Raw genomic sequence first — 15,866 nt, forward strand, 5'->3', positions numbered from 1 at the left:
TATAATTTATGTTAAGTTAAGTGCTTCTATAGAAGATGCTTTCGGTAACAATGTAGGTGCACGCACGTTCAACTGGTTTATAAAGGTTATCTAGTCTATCAAAGAATCGGGAATATTGATCTGTGAGTATATACATGAAACTACACAAACGTTTGTCTGGCTAAACCTACACGGATCAACAAACTCTCAAAAGCTTCATGAATAAAACAGTCATCTCTTAAGTGTCTGTGAACTTAGCGGGAAGACGGGGAAGTGTTCAACCGCACTGGAATGAAATGTGGATCCAAGATCCCATCTTTCTACCACCCATGCAAATTGTCGCAGGATTTATTAATGCACACGAAAGTATGCTTGGCAGCCTTAGCTTACAATAACTTGATTAAAATATCAAAAATCAAAAATAGAAAATTGACGAAAAATTATCGATTCCCTTTGATCTCCCCGGTTTTACATTTTCACTAAAATTCTCAAGTTGTTCGTATCATGAATTTATTCGAAACTTACTACATTTAAAGCAAAACAATTCAACTAAATGTATAATCAATACTGTGTATAATTGTAATTAATAGTTGTTATTTAAGAGAATTTATTTCACACAATATTATTGTATACATCATTAAGTAAAATGCCTTAAGGGAGTGCAAAAAACAATTTCACGTGCTAGTTTTTTAAATAACAACAAAAATAAAAAAAACAATTCTAATAAACGCGTCGCGTGGTAGAGGCAATAAATAATTCCGTGATCGTTTGCGATATCAAGATTGTCAAAAAACAAGAGAAATGAAAAACTTTTACAAATAGTCCAATGTATGCTTCCACATGCCATTCACAATGTCATAGTTACTTCCTTTGCATGCTAAGATGCCGGCAAAAAAACAAGATAACGGAAAATAACATTTATATATATACATACGTAAGAGCGATAAGCTGGCTTACGTAGACCAACTGCGCATGCGCGTGCTATTAAGTGTCAAAACAATCGAAACCCCGGAACTATATATGCATACATGCGCGACTTAAAACCTATATAGCAGGTTTCATCGGTAGGAACCCAGCGGGTGCGTTCGTAGTTGGGATAAGAACGCACTGAAAGTCGCAACTCGCAAGAGACTCATATACATATACATAATATTGTTTCGCGAAGTAGACGCATGTTATTGAGTCGCGAGTTGAAGTGGTTTGTTGACGTGTGCAATCAATCCGTTTACCGTATCGTGTGGGCGCTGTGTTGAATAGCTTCGTACGCGTAGGATTGATTTGCATACAGTAAAACTGATCACGAAAGATAGACTTTATTTGAAAGACAACTGTCACAATACAGCCGTATACATAATACAGGTTTATCCATTGGGTCCATTTCATCTCGACACACCCGTTGATGCATAACAGAACTATACATATATACCAGGTATATTTATTCATGTACGTATATAGAAATAATATGATCTTTTATGTCTAAATATTGTCATCTATATGTAAAAATGGTCATATGTGAAGAAGCATAGGTTCACTGATAACTCACTCCAGCGCTAGCTCTCTAGTAGTATATAGATATATATCAAAATTAAAATGTGAGTCCATAGCATAAAACAAAGTGGTCGATTTTTTTACATTTTCTTATATATCATAAAATTAGAGCAGTGCTTTTAGAAGGATAAAAGTAGTTTGAAAGCGTTTGATGGCTCGCTATGAGAATAACAAACCAATGTGATGTTCATGTGCTATGTGTGATTTTCCAGGAATTATATAGAAGTATATAATTATATCAGCTATCTATAATACTCCAAAAATATTTGCGTCATGAGAAAAAGGACAGGTTTTGTCTGTTAAATCAGTTATACATCTATAAGTCAGAAAGAAAGGCAGGGTTGGGTTTTTTTTTCATGAATAATTATGACATAATCCGTACAGCCTGGTAGTCTGCGAGTAGGACAATACTACAGTAAGTATACATAGTTTTGTGGTACAACATACGTCTTTAAGAACATTTACAGTCCTCTAAGTCCTGTGTAAGAGCTGTAGAGTACTCTGGAGATGAGAAAACTGAATGCTTATAGCAATTAGACCCAAGGTGAAACATCTGCGCTCTCCTATATGCCTAACACTAGTGCCGCGGTGTGACAATTAACGAGGTAAACATATGGAATTACATAAACACAACAAATTAGACATATTCCATATATTTACACCGTTGGTATTGGAAATGTACATATTTGAGGTATGCATGAATATTTTAGCTGCATGTTGGCATTAATTGCATGTTTTAAGCCTGCATGGTTCTCATATTTCGTAATTCCTCGGCGATGTTCTATACGATCCATTGTCAGTGCATGAGCAATGCTCTTCAATGCAATTCTCAATACTTAGACCCCGTCCACACGTATCCGGATATTTTTAAAAACGGAGGTTTTTTATCCGTTTTGGCCGTGCCTCTACACGTAACCGGCGTTTCGAAACCGGAGCTTTTGAAAAACGCTCTCCCGAGTGGAGCTTTTCGAAACCGCCGGTTTTGAGTTTACGTGTGAACGGGCGAAAGCGGAGGTTTTCGAATTCGATAACGTTTATGATCGGATCCAGACTATAGCGGGCCATTAACGGTGCGTGTTTTGTATCTCTTCAAGATGGTGAACTAAAATTGCTTGGCTGTTTGAAAAAGATTGCAGAATACGCGCGTATTCAAAAGAAAAATTAAACTTTTTAAAAATTTTTTCAATATAGTTTTTGCTTTGATAATGATACAGAAATACACAATCCTGAACCAGTGATCAGATTCTCGTGTTGAAACTTCATAAACACAAATTCTGCGATGTTCTGCATGCGTAGTAGCTACGTACATGCATATGTCCTACTGAATAGACCAGAAGTACTTATAGATGTCCATTATACTAGTGCATGCATATTTTTAAATGTTAGGACACCGCATGAATATTTCATACTTTGCTCTACAAATAACGCACATACATGCAGTAGACAAGTCAAGGGGTAATTGTTTGAATCATGAAGCCTTTCTCGCGATGTCGATGCCGAAAACGTTTACGTTTCAATTTTAGGGTACTTCTTTTCGAAATCGTAGAACTCGTATAACAGCGACTGTTTTTTATGTTAGGTTAAATTTATTATTTAGATGGTCTGTGTGATTCGAAAAAATGCTTTTTTTTCGTTAGAATTGTTTAAACCCGTTTTATAGCGGACTCGTGCACCAAAAAACGCGGATATTCGTCATCGTGAGAAAGAAAAATTTAATAAAACAGAACTAACGTTTAATTATATAGTTGTTGTTATAGGAGTTGTTGTTGTGACATCCTCAAGAAGCAATATCTCTGCTTGCATTTTACTATAAAACAACAAGCTCGTGTTAAGGTCTGTTCACATGATCCATGCAATGGACGATTTGCGCCTTAGACGAATTTCTTACCTCGGCTTTAAAAAGGACATTTTCTGAAAGAGCATACTAAAATTAGTAAAAATGCCAAGTTTGGCTGCAAATTGTTGTAAATCACGTAAGATATAGCCATGCGAAGTTGTAGATTTTTGTATACTTTTGTATTACGACCGGAAGTGTGTAACTAAATTAGTTACACATTTCCGCACGTAGTACAAAAGTATACAAAATTTGCCAATTTCGCATGGCTATATTTTCCGCATTTTACAAGATTTCGCAGCCAAACTTTGCATTTGCACTAATTTAAGTACGCTCTTTTCAGCTGTGGTGATTTATTTTCTTCTTATTATTTCGATCAAAAGTTAGTCTAAAGCGCAAGTGGTCCATTCACCTCTGATGGATGTATTATATAGTCTGCGGTCTTGTGATGTATACGAGCAGCAAATCCACTGAAGCCAATACACTACGGCTTCATCAATAACCGACTACATTTCATACGTCAGAAGTGAATTGCATGGCCTGATCCAATAAAATTGGATCGTGTGAACAAACCTTCACAGCAGCTGTTGAGCCACAATTGTCTGCATCTCATGAAGAGCAGCGACATTTTTCAACTTTTTTCAAACCAATTCCATATATTTGAAGTTCTCACCGTCATCCGTATAAGCGATACAAAGTGATTGAAGGAGAGAAAATTTCGTGTACTTAATTGATCTACGATAATTGAAACATTTACAAGGTTGGTTGCCAGTGAGCGGTACGACTGCATGCATTCATGTACATGCGACACCGCAGAAATTGGTGTTGGAAGTCAAATATCTCATCAGTTGCTCACATTTGAATCCTAGTATTCAGAAACTGCTGTCAAAGAAAATACTATCAAATAAGTTGAAAACAAGTTCAATTTTTCTTCCAATATCGGTTTTGGAAACTTTTGAAGGCTCTTCGTATGCATCTGCCACCGTAAAATGGCCATTTTGAGACATTTTCAGACATTTTCAGATGATTTGTTTTTGCCGCGTGTGCAAGCTTCAAATCTTTTGTGCAAGAGATATTTTGTTGAGTATTTATAAATCTTTTAGCTTGCCGAATTTAAAGTCTAAGTATTGAGAATTACGGCTAAGTCTACCAATTTCCGCGGTGTCTGTACATGCATGTTTTATATCTACAAAATACATAATATCTTTCGCAAAATATATAGTCCACATTACGATTGCAACTGCAAAGTTGGTTTTAAATGCATCAAATAACTTTAAAGATCAATCATGCATATAGCTGATATAATCGTATACGCGTTATAAGAAACACTATTAATAAATCATGCAGATGTTTTGAAATTGTCAAGGAAAACAATAAAATGTTCTTTTCGACTTAAAATACATGCATATATATATATAGCTATGATCAGGCCTTTCTCTACCGATAAATTAAACAGAACTGTATATAGTGCACGCATGAAACTACGCGTTTCTTTTTTTTTATATTATAATAAATAATAATGAATAAATATATAGTTCTATATAAGGGGTTGCTGTGGAACGTACGCTATATAGCGTGATGTTTATCAAATATTCCGTTCCTAGCTTTTCAAATGATTAATTTAGGCGTTATTTAAAATAACAAGACTCAAGAGGTTTTCTTCACATGTCTGTGCTAAATATGAAGGCTATATGCAATATTTACATATTTTATTATATTATAAAAGTAGGTCGTAAATTAAAATGGATTATATACTATCTCGCTAACCCGGTTTAAACGTTTACGACAATCTTTTCCTACAGCATGCAATAAAAGCACAAGAATGATTTCAATCATATTATAATATTCGAAATATATTGGATCGAATCTATAGAACTGCATGTTGTTGTTGACTGTTGAGACTGGCAATATCTTGCCTGAATCTTACTTCCAATACATGCACGCGGTTAGATGAATTTAGTTTAAAGCTAGCTAGGGCCCTATGTAACATGATTTTATATATTGAGAAATAATCATAATAACATGCACGCAGGATAATTCTGCATAACATAAAGTTTATAAACACGACGACCGAAGCAAAGCAAAACATATTTTGCCATAACAAATAAGGAAGTTGAACGTCAATAAGAACTCTTATCTTCACTCGCTGTAAGAAGCAGCACGTTTTTTTATGTCGTCGGTCTTATCAAGTACATGCGTCCATGGCCCTTGTGGCTATAGCCAAATTACTTAGCTATACATGGCCGCCCTTAAGAATTTCTTGTATAACAGTAATAACACGCTTGCTGTGCACGCCCTACTAGAAGATTTGCTTCAATAACAAATATAGGAAAAAACAACTCTTCATGTTCAACTGATTAAGAAGTGAAGCTCTGTGTCGTTGTAAGTATATATAGGAAAGGTCGTGGTCAGTACACAAAGTGATGTTTGGCATAATGAGAGGGAACCTATCTCATCTAAGATGACCCTTTGCTTTGGGTAACATAAAGCATTTATACGATTGATTTTCCTAGGTAGGGGCGTTGATTTTCATATAGGGTGCACAAGTTGGGAAACTACATTTCTAGGAAATATTTTTCACATTTTTATACGATTGATGTTTTAGTATTAGTTTCGTGTGTATATATACGTTCCCCTGTCCATAAAACTCTGAAGGTAGACGTTTCAAGCCGAAACTCTTGATGTGAATATATGAAGCACCTGTGCGAACATTCAATCAATCAGATGGATTTAACCATGCAAAACAAAGTGTGAGTTGTCTGGTCTCTGCATTGCGGGGACGATTCAAATTCGGGATACGATTTTTTTCTACCAACGGTTTCGCAGGCGAAGTTAGAATTATCATGGAAATGAGAAGGAAAACATATATATACGGCAATTAGGTTATATATATCATATTTATCACCACGTAATTCAGTCCTATGTAACTGCAATGTGTGTGAATTATTAAACTATCTATCTATCTATCTATATCAACATTAATTGAATGCCAGAAGTCAAACCTCGGATATAGCTGCATGTATAAGGATTAAAAACAGTACCTTTCATCTGGTTGGTTGCATTGTTTTTCGTCTTTTTCAAAGGTTTGCCTTCCAAGCCAAAGTTTATATAATGCATCCTATATACGGAAAAGAAAATCATATATTCAGGTATCGAAGAAAGAAATGCCATGCAGTAAAAACGTCCATGCATGTTTACAGACAAGTCAGTTGCGGAGTGTTAAGCTCGTTTTCCACTGGGCGAATTTATTTGCGCGAACTGATAAAAAGTAGGAAGCGTTCTATACTTTTCGCGGCGAAATTTTTCGCAAACCAATCACATCACTGCATATCATGATATTGCTTTGCGTCTCGTGAATAAGTTCTCCTATATAGTGGAAAACGTGCTTTAATGGAAAAAGTAACATTCGGAGACGATCGATAGTTATATACACAAGTCAGCCAAGGCCCTTTCAAAAAGTATAGAGGGTCGAACCTTTGCTTTAAAATGCATCATCGATCACCTCATGATTTGGATCCCCGAGAAACTATAAATGAAGATGTCTCAAATATCTTCATATTCTTCCCAATTCAGTTGGTTCGATCTCGACCAGAACGATAGCGACAGATTTGCCTTCGACATGCAGTATATATTATATATAACGCACCTAATTTTGACACGAATAAGAGAAATGGAACCTAATTTATTTAATAGACTCAGTTATTGGCAGCGTTGACCTCAGAAAATAAATCTGTTTACATAAACACATACACGACGTTTAAATTATTCAACGTATTATATATATAGTTTGCCGACGAAAGTCAACGCCGGAGGAAACGGGTTCGGAACGATAGATAAGAAATCGTGGAAGAGTTCTCATAATATGCGGTGTAAGTGTAATTTTATCGCAGCATCTTCTTCGAAATCACTTAAAAACACTCACCACAATTTCGTATCGACAGCGGAAATGATAAATGCTTCACATTATTGCAAATATATTACGGTTGTTAGCGCGCGGTAATCGTGTTCTTCTTTAAGGAGCTAATTAAACGAATTCGCATATGGCGTCATTGTTGTTTCAAAAATTAGGCTTCATTACGATCAATTGCAATTAAAATGATTTCTGTTCTAACATTCAGGCTGTTCGACAGGGCGAGCGAACGTCGGTGAAGCATTGGCAGCGAACGTCGTCACGGCGATGATTCTAAACGTGAAATTATTGCGCATCACTTATCGCTGGGACAATCGCTGAAGCTGTCTGCGACATAATTGAACGCCTTCTACGAACAACGTCAACAGAAGCGAACAAAGAATACACATTGCTTTGGTTTGAGGAAAATCATATGAGAATAATCAAAACATTGGCACAACGAGCCCCTTGACATCATGACAGCTTAGAGTCCGATAAGTGCGCGTGTAATATTCAACATAACAACAATTGAAATATACAAAGAGAAGCTGAATTGTTGGCGGGGAATAAACGGAAGATCCAGAGATCAAGTTTGAGGCATCGCACCGATCGAAGTAATTACACATTGTTGAAAAGAAACGTACAGAAAAAAAGGTCGGTGAATTTTTCAACAGGAAGAAAGATTATACCTGGACGCAATCAATACCGGTTCCACTTGAAGGGGCATAGTTGAAGAAGACCAGGGAATGTCAAGAGCGTTGTAAAAAAAACGTCGCGATTTAATCGGGAAATTTACATAAGTCTGCATTAATACTGCCTGTACAAGAAGCTGGCGAAGGGATATTGCGTGTTTAGTATTCAAAAGTTCGTTTAAAAAGAGAAATTCGATGTCAATATGACATTGGATTGGAGGATTCTTGTTCAGTGAAGACAAAGAAGAAGATCTGAGGGGAACAGTCTTTATATATAGACAGTGTTCATTGTGAGTCGAGACCCCGAACGCTCCCTGAGCAACGTATTGAAGCATAAACTAACAGCAATTCTTTAATGATCTCTTGTGAAGAAGTCGGTCAATAGCGCGAGAGCCCGAGATATATATAACTGGACTGTATGATTCAGTGGACTATAATGGATTTCTAAAATATCTCCGTTATTAAATCAAAGAAGAATCAATATATATCAACTTCGCTAATCCAAAACACCTTGGAAATATATAGGTGTATATTTTACGCGTACAACTGGTTCTCCTCGATCACATTATATATGGAAGTCACAACTTGAGATAGCAAATATTTTAGCAAGTTTTGGATATTTGTCAAAACTCGTGACAAAACCCAAGGTCTGGTTTATAGAGTGCTGTTTATGTACACAGCTCCGACTACAAGACTGGCCTGTCAAAATTAAATAGAAATCAAGCTGTTGAGCTAAAAGTTGATGATTTTTCGCAGTGTATTTCGACGTTAAGCCATGCCGCTAAGCGCGGGGTTTAGAAAATTTGAAATCGCTTCTTGGATAATGATCTGCGTGCTGGGAACGATCGGGAACGTGCTCGTCGTACTAGTCGTTTATCGGAAGCGTAAAATGAAGACGGTCACCAATCATTTGATCGTGAATTTAGCCTTTGCTGATCTGGCTGTACTGCTCATCAACATCCCTCTGGATGTCGCTGACTACATCAACGGCGGTGCATGGCTTTATGGACGGTTTATGTGTCATATTATAAAGCCGCTACAAACTATGGCAACCACTGCGTCTGTTTGGTCTTTGGTGGCCATTAGCATCAGTAGGTAAGTTGAGCTTATCTTTTAAGCCGAGGCAAGTAAATCTTGGTAGATCTGTAAATTTTTCGACGAAGTCGGTAAAATGCAAAATTCCAAAGAGTGCTATCGTATATGCAAATGCATATGGAGTGAATATTATGTAGTAGAATATTGAATTTTATACAGTGCAAATGCGTAGATTACTGTACAGCCATTTTCGAAAGACGACTCGGCAAGCTTCAGAGCAAATATAATAAATTTTTTAAAGAGTTTCCGCAATACATATACAGCGTGCCCTAGCTGATGAGATTTTACGCCTTTAACGATCGTATCCTAGCTTGCATTGCATGAAAACGGCTGTTAATTGTAACCCTCAAGAAAGTGTGAAACGATACAAAATTTCTTATACATAGACAAGCTCCTACAGTATTCCAGCGATGAGAGGAGAGAAGCGTGCATGATTAGTTTTCAATACGTGCAGTTTGATGCATTCATTAAATCTGAGAAAAGGCTAGATATCACAGAAAACCTCTAGGGAAAATGATCAAAGATGCATGCTTCATTGATATTATATGCATGTAGTTATGTATATTACACTATATATCCGTAATGCATGTCTGTACATATACATGCATTATACATAGCGAAACAACATCAGAATATACACCACCAGAATACCGACATTTTGAGCTGGGTTTCATCACTAACTCCCAGACTTGAGTTTAATTAATCCCCCACGTCGTAAGCTATATAGAAACGGTCTAAAGGATGTATAACGAAATGTACGGGCTCAGGAGTGTGCATGCATGTAGCTACATATCATTTTTGACCTCATATTCTAAGGTACTTGAAAAGCAGCATTTTATAATCAATTCTCCATGCATCGAACTTTCTATAAACTATAAACACAGCTCCTTCTATAATTGATTTGTCTACTTGCAAATTGATTCATCCACTTATAATTAGTCTAGTGGAAGGCGTCAGGTAGTTAGTATAGCATCCAATACCGCAAGGCCTTTGAACACACAGTTTCAAAGCAAGCGCCTGAATATATTTTCATTTGACTACATCAAACACAGCCACAAGCTGAGCGGTTATTGACTGTAATCTTTCCGCAAGTTTAACACACAAAGACATTGCATGGCTACTGAATTAATAAAGTGCAACTTGTAACAGGAGGAAAAAGGTCAGCATGAGTTCCCTGCATCCCACAGAGCGGGAATGAATTACTATGTATCTTTAACAAACCACAACGCCTTTTAATACTAACAATGGCGTTTAGGATAACGCTTTATGACGTCATTAGGCCTATAAGTCTGCTAACATCGTGAAAATTCGCATACACATTACACATCGCATCAAAACAGATCCAAAAGCTCAGTGAAGATGCACAAGTATATATGCAATCTTAGTTTTCCAATGATATGACCTGGTGACAGAACTCGAGATGCTATCGTCGCATTTGTTGATAAAAATCGTTTGTTTAATATTTTCATGGCTTGTCTTCGACTCAGAGATCTGTTAAAGTTATCAACGGGAGATGACGTGCGAGGAGAACGGAAAAAGCTTTTTTTTTCGTTTCAGAATAGAGAAGTTTCAAAAACATGCATGACGGAAGAAAGTTATAGAGAGTCGTGAAACAAAGACTCATATTTATTTACGCCTCGGCGGACGTGCATTGATGCACGAAAAATCGATTAAACTATATTTCGCATGCATGATCTATTAATTTTGGATATGTTGACGATGGAATTCGAGGAGCTAGCTGAAATTTTTTTGATCAGGCCAGCTTGTTTCGAGCATCTGTATTGAAAGAAGCGATCAAATCAGTTGTAAACACCGCCCAAATTTGGCATTGTTTATATTCGTTTACGTTCATTTGAAGCAGCATATCAAACAAGAACGAAAATGAGAAAAATCCGAGCCAATATCAACTAAACGTTAAAAATGAGACCAAAGATAGTTTGTTTACAGGTGCCAAACCTGCGTGGTTCTCATTCGGGCTTTCGAGCGAACACCTCGTTCATTTTTGAGGTTGTGTATCTTTCGTATGGCTCTAAGGACCGCCCAGTCTCCGGCCTCGCTTGACGCGCTTTTAAAATGCACACAAGCGAAAATTTGGGTTAGAATAATCGTGATGTGTTTGTGAATATAGAGCTAAATAAACATGTGGTTATATGCTTTCGGATAAATACGGGATATCATAGCATGCATCCTTGCTTTCTGCTTATAAGTATTTATTGCAATTTGCAAGCATATATGATTGAGATAATAGCGGAATGATGTAATGAGATTCATGACTCGAACATCATCAAACATGGTTTAATATGTAGTTGGTTATAGCTTGTATGAAATGTAATAATGTCCATAGATGCACGTAGTAAATACTGTTTAACAGAATGGTTCTCTCGACATAGCTAAATTTAGTAGATTTACATAGGCTTTCCGAGTTCTCGTTTACTTTTCTTTCCAAATTAATGTAAACTCATGGCTGCCATCACCGCAGCCGTTGTTTATTATCGCTATAAATTAACACAAATTGCTGTTCACACCTTCAAGCTTCATATGCTGTTTTGAATTAATATATTTATATCTGGCCAAAGTTCAAGGCTAATCCAAGATTTGTTTTCAAGTTTTTTTCCCATATACACTAATTGATAATAATGTTCCTGACCTCATTCAAGATCAATAACTTCTTTAGAATAAACATGCAGTCAAACGTAGAGCTCATATTTTCAGAGGAATCCATATAGAATGAAACCAATTTAGATACGATGAACTTCTCTAATTCCCTAATTCCCTATAACATAACAACGATATCCTCTACTTCCCATAAGCATCCAAAAGCTTTTTAATTATAGAAATGCTGGAATGACACCTTGTTTCCGCGATGATGAAAGTTACTGTTTATTTTCTGATCGAATAATCTTACCCATGTGAGGAAACTACAAATGATAAATTTACGCCTTCGCATTGCATGGTCTTGGCGTCAACAACCGCACGTTTTTTGGCCTTTGGCACGTACGTTTCGGCTTAATGAAAAGCGGCACAAATCTTCATAAGTGGTATAAAGTACCGTTTATGCAAGTGTTAATTGTTGAATGTTTTTAAGATGTTTACCAGAAATTGTTCATGGAACGACAAATATGTATGTTAATGAAATACAAATTATGGTCAAACCGATGCCGATGTTTCTGCATGCAGTAAAATGCCAGAGTTTGATAAAATGTTACGATCGTGAAAGCAGAAGCCCTGAAGCTGGTTAACCCTCTGAGAATAGAGAAACAATTTCATAATTGCAAAAACAGAGTTTTTAAGTCGTTTTTTAGCCAACACACAGAGAACACTCGATCACAACAACAGATATGAGAATAATGTTATTCTGTTCGTTAACTATCGTGACCTGGGGCCGATTGTATCAAGCCCGTTTAGCTTAAACGGTGGATAAGTCAAAATTAAATAACACTCTTACATCTCACTTGAATATTATGCACTGAATATGTAGTTGTAAACAGTATCTTTGTATTAAGGTTAGAAACATTTAGTTTGCTTGATGAATAAATCGGCAGACTTGCTTTCTATTTTGAACTTATCAACCGTTTAAGCTAAACGGGCTTGATATAACCATTAACCGGCCCCTGTAGTGTAGCGACTGGTATATTAACTAAGGCCTATGCTTTATACCTGTACTTTGTGTGATGCTATATTTCAAGGATCCGATGCACGAAAAATAACCGATATAAGAAAGGAATAGTACTACAAGCAATTATTTATATGAGCGTTATCAAGAACTATAAATTTCAAATCTGTGTGATCACAAATTTTTCGGCAAGGATAGGTGACGAATGATATCATATTCATGACGAGATACCAGGGTAGTCGGCTCTGGAACTTGTTCAAATTCTCACGGGAAATTTTGAAATAATTCGTTAACATTTAAGAGTAAGCAAAAGTGTTTAGCACGACAAAGATGTGTGGAATTTAGCCGTGTGTTTCCCATTTTCCATTCACCTACAAATAGTGCCCAGGCCTCTTTACGAGGTCCGATCCTTTTCCTGCAATTCTGCTTTTAGAGTCAATTTCTTTAGCCAGCCCTTAACCAAAATACAACCTAAATAAACTATACTCTTCTCTTTAGCAAAGAATAAGCATGTCTCTTACAACAATACATCCGAAAATCCTAAATTGAGTAATAAGAGTCCGGCAAATATTTATTAGAGACTAACGGTGTCTTCGTTTACTTAGATATGTCGCAATTGTGCACCCGCTGAAACCGCAGTTGCGGAAAACGCACGCGAGATGGATGATCGTGCCAGCCTGGGTGATCAGCCTCGTTCTCGTCTCACCATACATGGCCTCACTCGAAGTGAAGGACGGTCGTTGCATGGAGGATTTTGAATCGGCAGGAATGAGTGCGAGATACTACACTATAGGAATTTTCGTCACACAGTATATTGTACCACTTAGCATCATTGCTTTCTCGTACGTCAGGTGAGCTCGTCATGCAAACGCGTTCGTAGAACAACATGCATTGTGAAAACCGTTTCGACCATTTGATCACGGATTAGATTACTGGCCGTTACGCATGTACAGCGGGGTTGACACGTATACAACGGGGGTTACACATGTACAACGGGGGTGACACACATACAACGGCCGCGTCAGAGTCTGCGTTAACGCACGTGTTAAGTGTATGTAGCACTTGATATCACAATAATGCTGAATTTTACCTTCTCGCTTGGATTCTTAGAGTTGCTCAAGAATTGACAAGGAACCCGAACCACGATGAACGTACCATAAACCACTATAAAGAAACAAGAAAAGTTTTGAAAATGTTGATAGTCGTCGTCGTCGTTTTCGCTTTTTTAGTCCTGCCACTGCACATTGTGTATATCTGGTACGATTTCTTCCAAGGCGGTGAGTATTAGAGATTGGCTCACAGCACCCCCACCAGAGGGTGGGTTAAAGTGCCCAATTCTTTTGAACTTGGACAAACTTACTGAAATTTGCGTATCTTCCACATAGGTACTTCAAAGTACTATGAAGAAATCCAATCAATTGCAATCACGATGGTCTATGGGAACAGTTTTACAAACCCAATCATATACAATGCTTGCAACGAAGAATTTAGAAAGTCTTTCCGAAGCTACTTTCGAATACTGATCAAGCCTTGCGCTAGACTCATTCTTGGTGATCGCCTGAATTGGGACGCCGAGAGTCCACAAATTTTGGACGACCTGGGAACGACATTTCAAAGGACTAGATCGCTCCGCAGGACATCGAGTCGCAGGGAGACTTTGACCAATGCAAATGCTAGGTTTAATGGTGAGACACCATTGAGTCGTAGGGATACTTTGACAGTTGATAATCAAAGGACTAGTAGTGAAATACCAAATAGACACGAAAATAATAGGCCCAACAGAACGCTGTATGAATCTGTTGAAAATATTGATCATACATCATGCTTCAAACACTCTGGCAGAACTAATCACCGTTGCAATGTACCATACAGGAATGGGATGGTGGTTCAATATGTCTCAGTTTTATGATATAAATGTATTTATTTCATCCCACCAAACATAAAACATTATATCATTCTTGGATAACAAACAAACAAACAAACAAACAACATAACATATTGTAAGAAGTCTAGTGCTTGGAAATATATTAATACTTGTTTACACCCAAGAATTTGTTTGGCAGATTCAGAGATGGTGAATTTTGTTTGCTGACAGTGATCATCATTACCTCTAGCAATAACCAAAATTATCTGGACAAATCACAAAGTATCTGTATATAAACATACGTTTCTATGCTTTCGTTAAGATTATATAGTATAGATTACTTTATCATTGATACCTATATCGGGTGTATGTGTGGTGATAAAGTTCCACCTTGATATGTAAAAGAATACACTTGTAGAAAAATGGGTTGTCATTGAAATTAACACAGCTAAGCAATCACTGTTTTGTTTTAGCTGGTGGCAATGATAGAAAGAAATTTGATGTGTGTGTGTGTGTGAGTGAGGGCATTAGGCTTTGTTTTCAAATTGGTACCATTGTAGTTGGTCTATTGAAGATACAATCAATGGATTGCAAATCATATTTTGATGCTATACATCCTTGCTTAATTTGGGCACTTGCACAAGAAAAAACAAAATTTAAGTTATTAATGCTGGATAAAAGAACCAAAGCAACAGCAACTCAGCAAGGCCCCGTTACGGCTGGTTTATACCTCAAATTTTAACCCAATTCAAGCAATAAATAATGAAATGTTTGCGTCAGTTTGACCTCATTTCAGTTTCGCGATACATAAACTAGTCCTGCTGAATCTACACAGTGTGTTACACCGCACACGCTGTTGAAAATTCAGCTTATTCTTGTATCTGGTGTTTAGACACAAAAGTCCTCCTAGAGGCAAAGTGAAGGCAAATTTTCCACTCGAAAGGAAATAATACAGTATGATATCAACGAAATAGACAACATGCAAACACAAGGTGAAAACAATCGCATCATACCGTCGACGAACACATCTAAATACAATTCAGTAAAGTGAACATGCAAACTATGAAGGTATTTCAGTATTTCTACTCGGTTATTTCGCCTAATAATAACTCAATGTCTTTCACTTACATCACGGCAACTTTCTTCATCAATTTACTTCTTTATTCAAGCAAAATTCCCTTTAAATTTAAATAAATTGTAACAAATTTAAATGCCAACGGTCGAGGAGGACCTTTAATAAAATTTAATGAAATTTTCCCGCCTCGAAATTTTCCGTGATTGTGATTGGCCAGTTCTGCTCGGGCCGTTGATTGTACCTACGATGAACTGTTGCGGCGCTCTAAACTACCACA

General features: G+C 37.0%; 1 protein-coding gene and 1 long non-coding RNA gene across 3 annotated transcripts; one reads left to right on the forward strand and one right to left on the reverse strand.

Annotated features, from left to right (window-relative positions):
- The first annotated feature begins 1,229 nt into the window (after positions 1-1,229).
- On the forward strand, positions 1,230-14,897 carry LOC114517487 (neuropeptide Y receptor type 2-like). 2 transcript variants are annotated; one of them, XM_028537226.1, is made up of 5 exons: positions 1,230-1,408; positions 7,480-9,037; positions 13,256-13,501; positions 13,761-13,927; positions 14,036-14,897. In XM_028537226.1, exons 2-5 carry the CDS (start codon positions 8,718-8,720, stop codon positions 14,557-14,559), a joined length of 1,257 nt encoding a protein of 418 aa, XP_028393027.1. In that variant the 5' UTR covers positions 1,230-1,408; positions 7,480-8,717; the 3' UTR covers positions 14,560-14,897. The 2 variants fall into 2 exon arrangements, with proteins under 2 accessions (XP_028393027.1, XP_028393028.1); XM_028537227.1 differs by lacking the exon at positions 1,230-1,408 and adding an exon at positions 7,175-7,230.
- LOC114517494 lies at positions 6,402-15,731 on the reverse strand. Its single transcript, XR_003686399.1, has 3 exons — positions 15,643-15,731; positions 13,741-13,814; positions 6,402-6,479 (listed from the first exon to the last, which is right to left on the reverse strand). It is a non-coding gene; the product is annotated as an uncharacterized LOC114517494 (long non-coding RNA).
- Between the last annotated feature and the right edge of the window lie 135 nt (positions 15,732-15,866).

Source organism: Dendronephthya gigantea, unplaced genomic scaffold (genome assembly GCF_004324835.1).
Source record: "Dendronephthya gigantea isolate DGI-Jeju-01 unplaced genomic scaffold, DenGig_1.0 000009F, whole genome shotgun sequence".
In the NCBI taxonomy this organism is placed as follows: Eukaryota; Metazoa; Cnidaria; class Anthozoa; order Malacalcyonacea; family Nephtheidae; genus Dendronephthya; species Dendronephthya gigantea.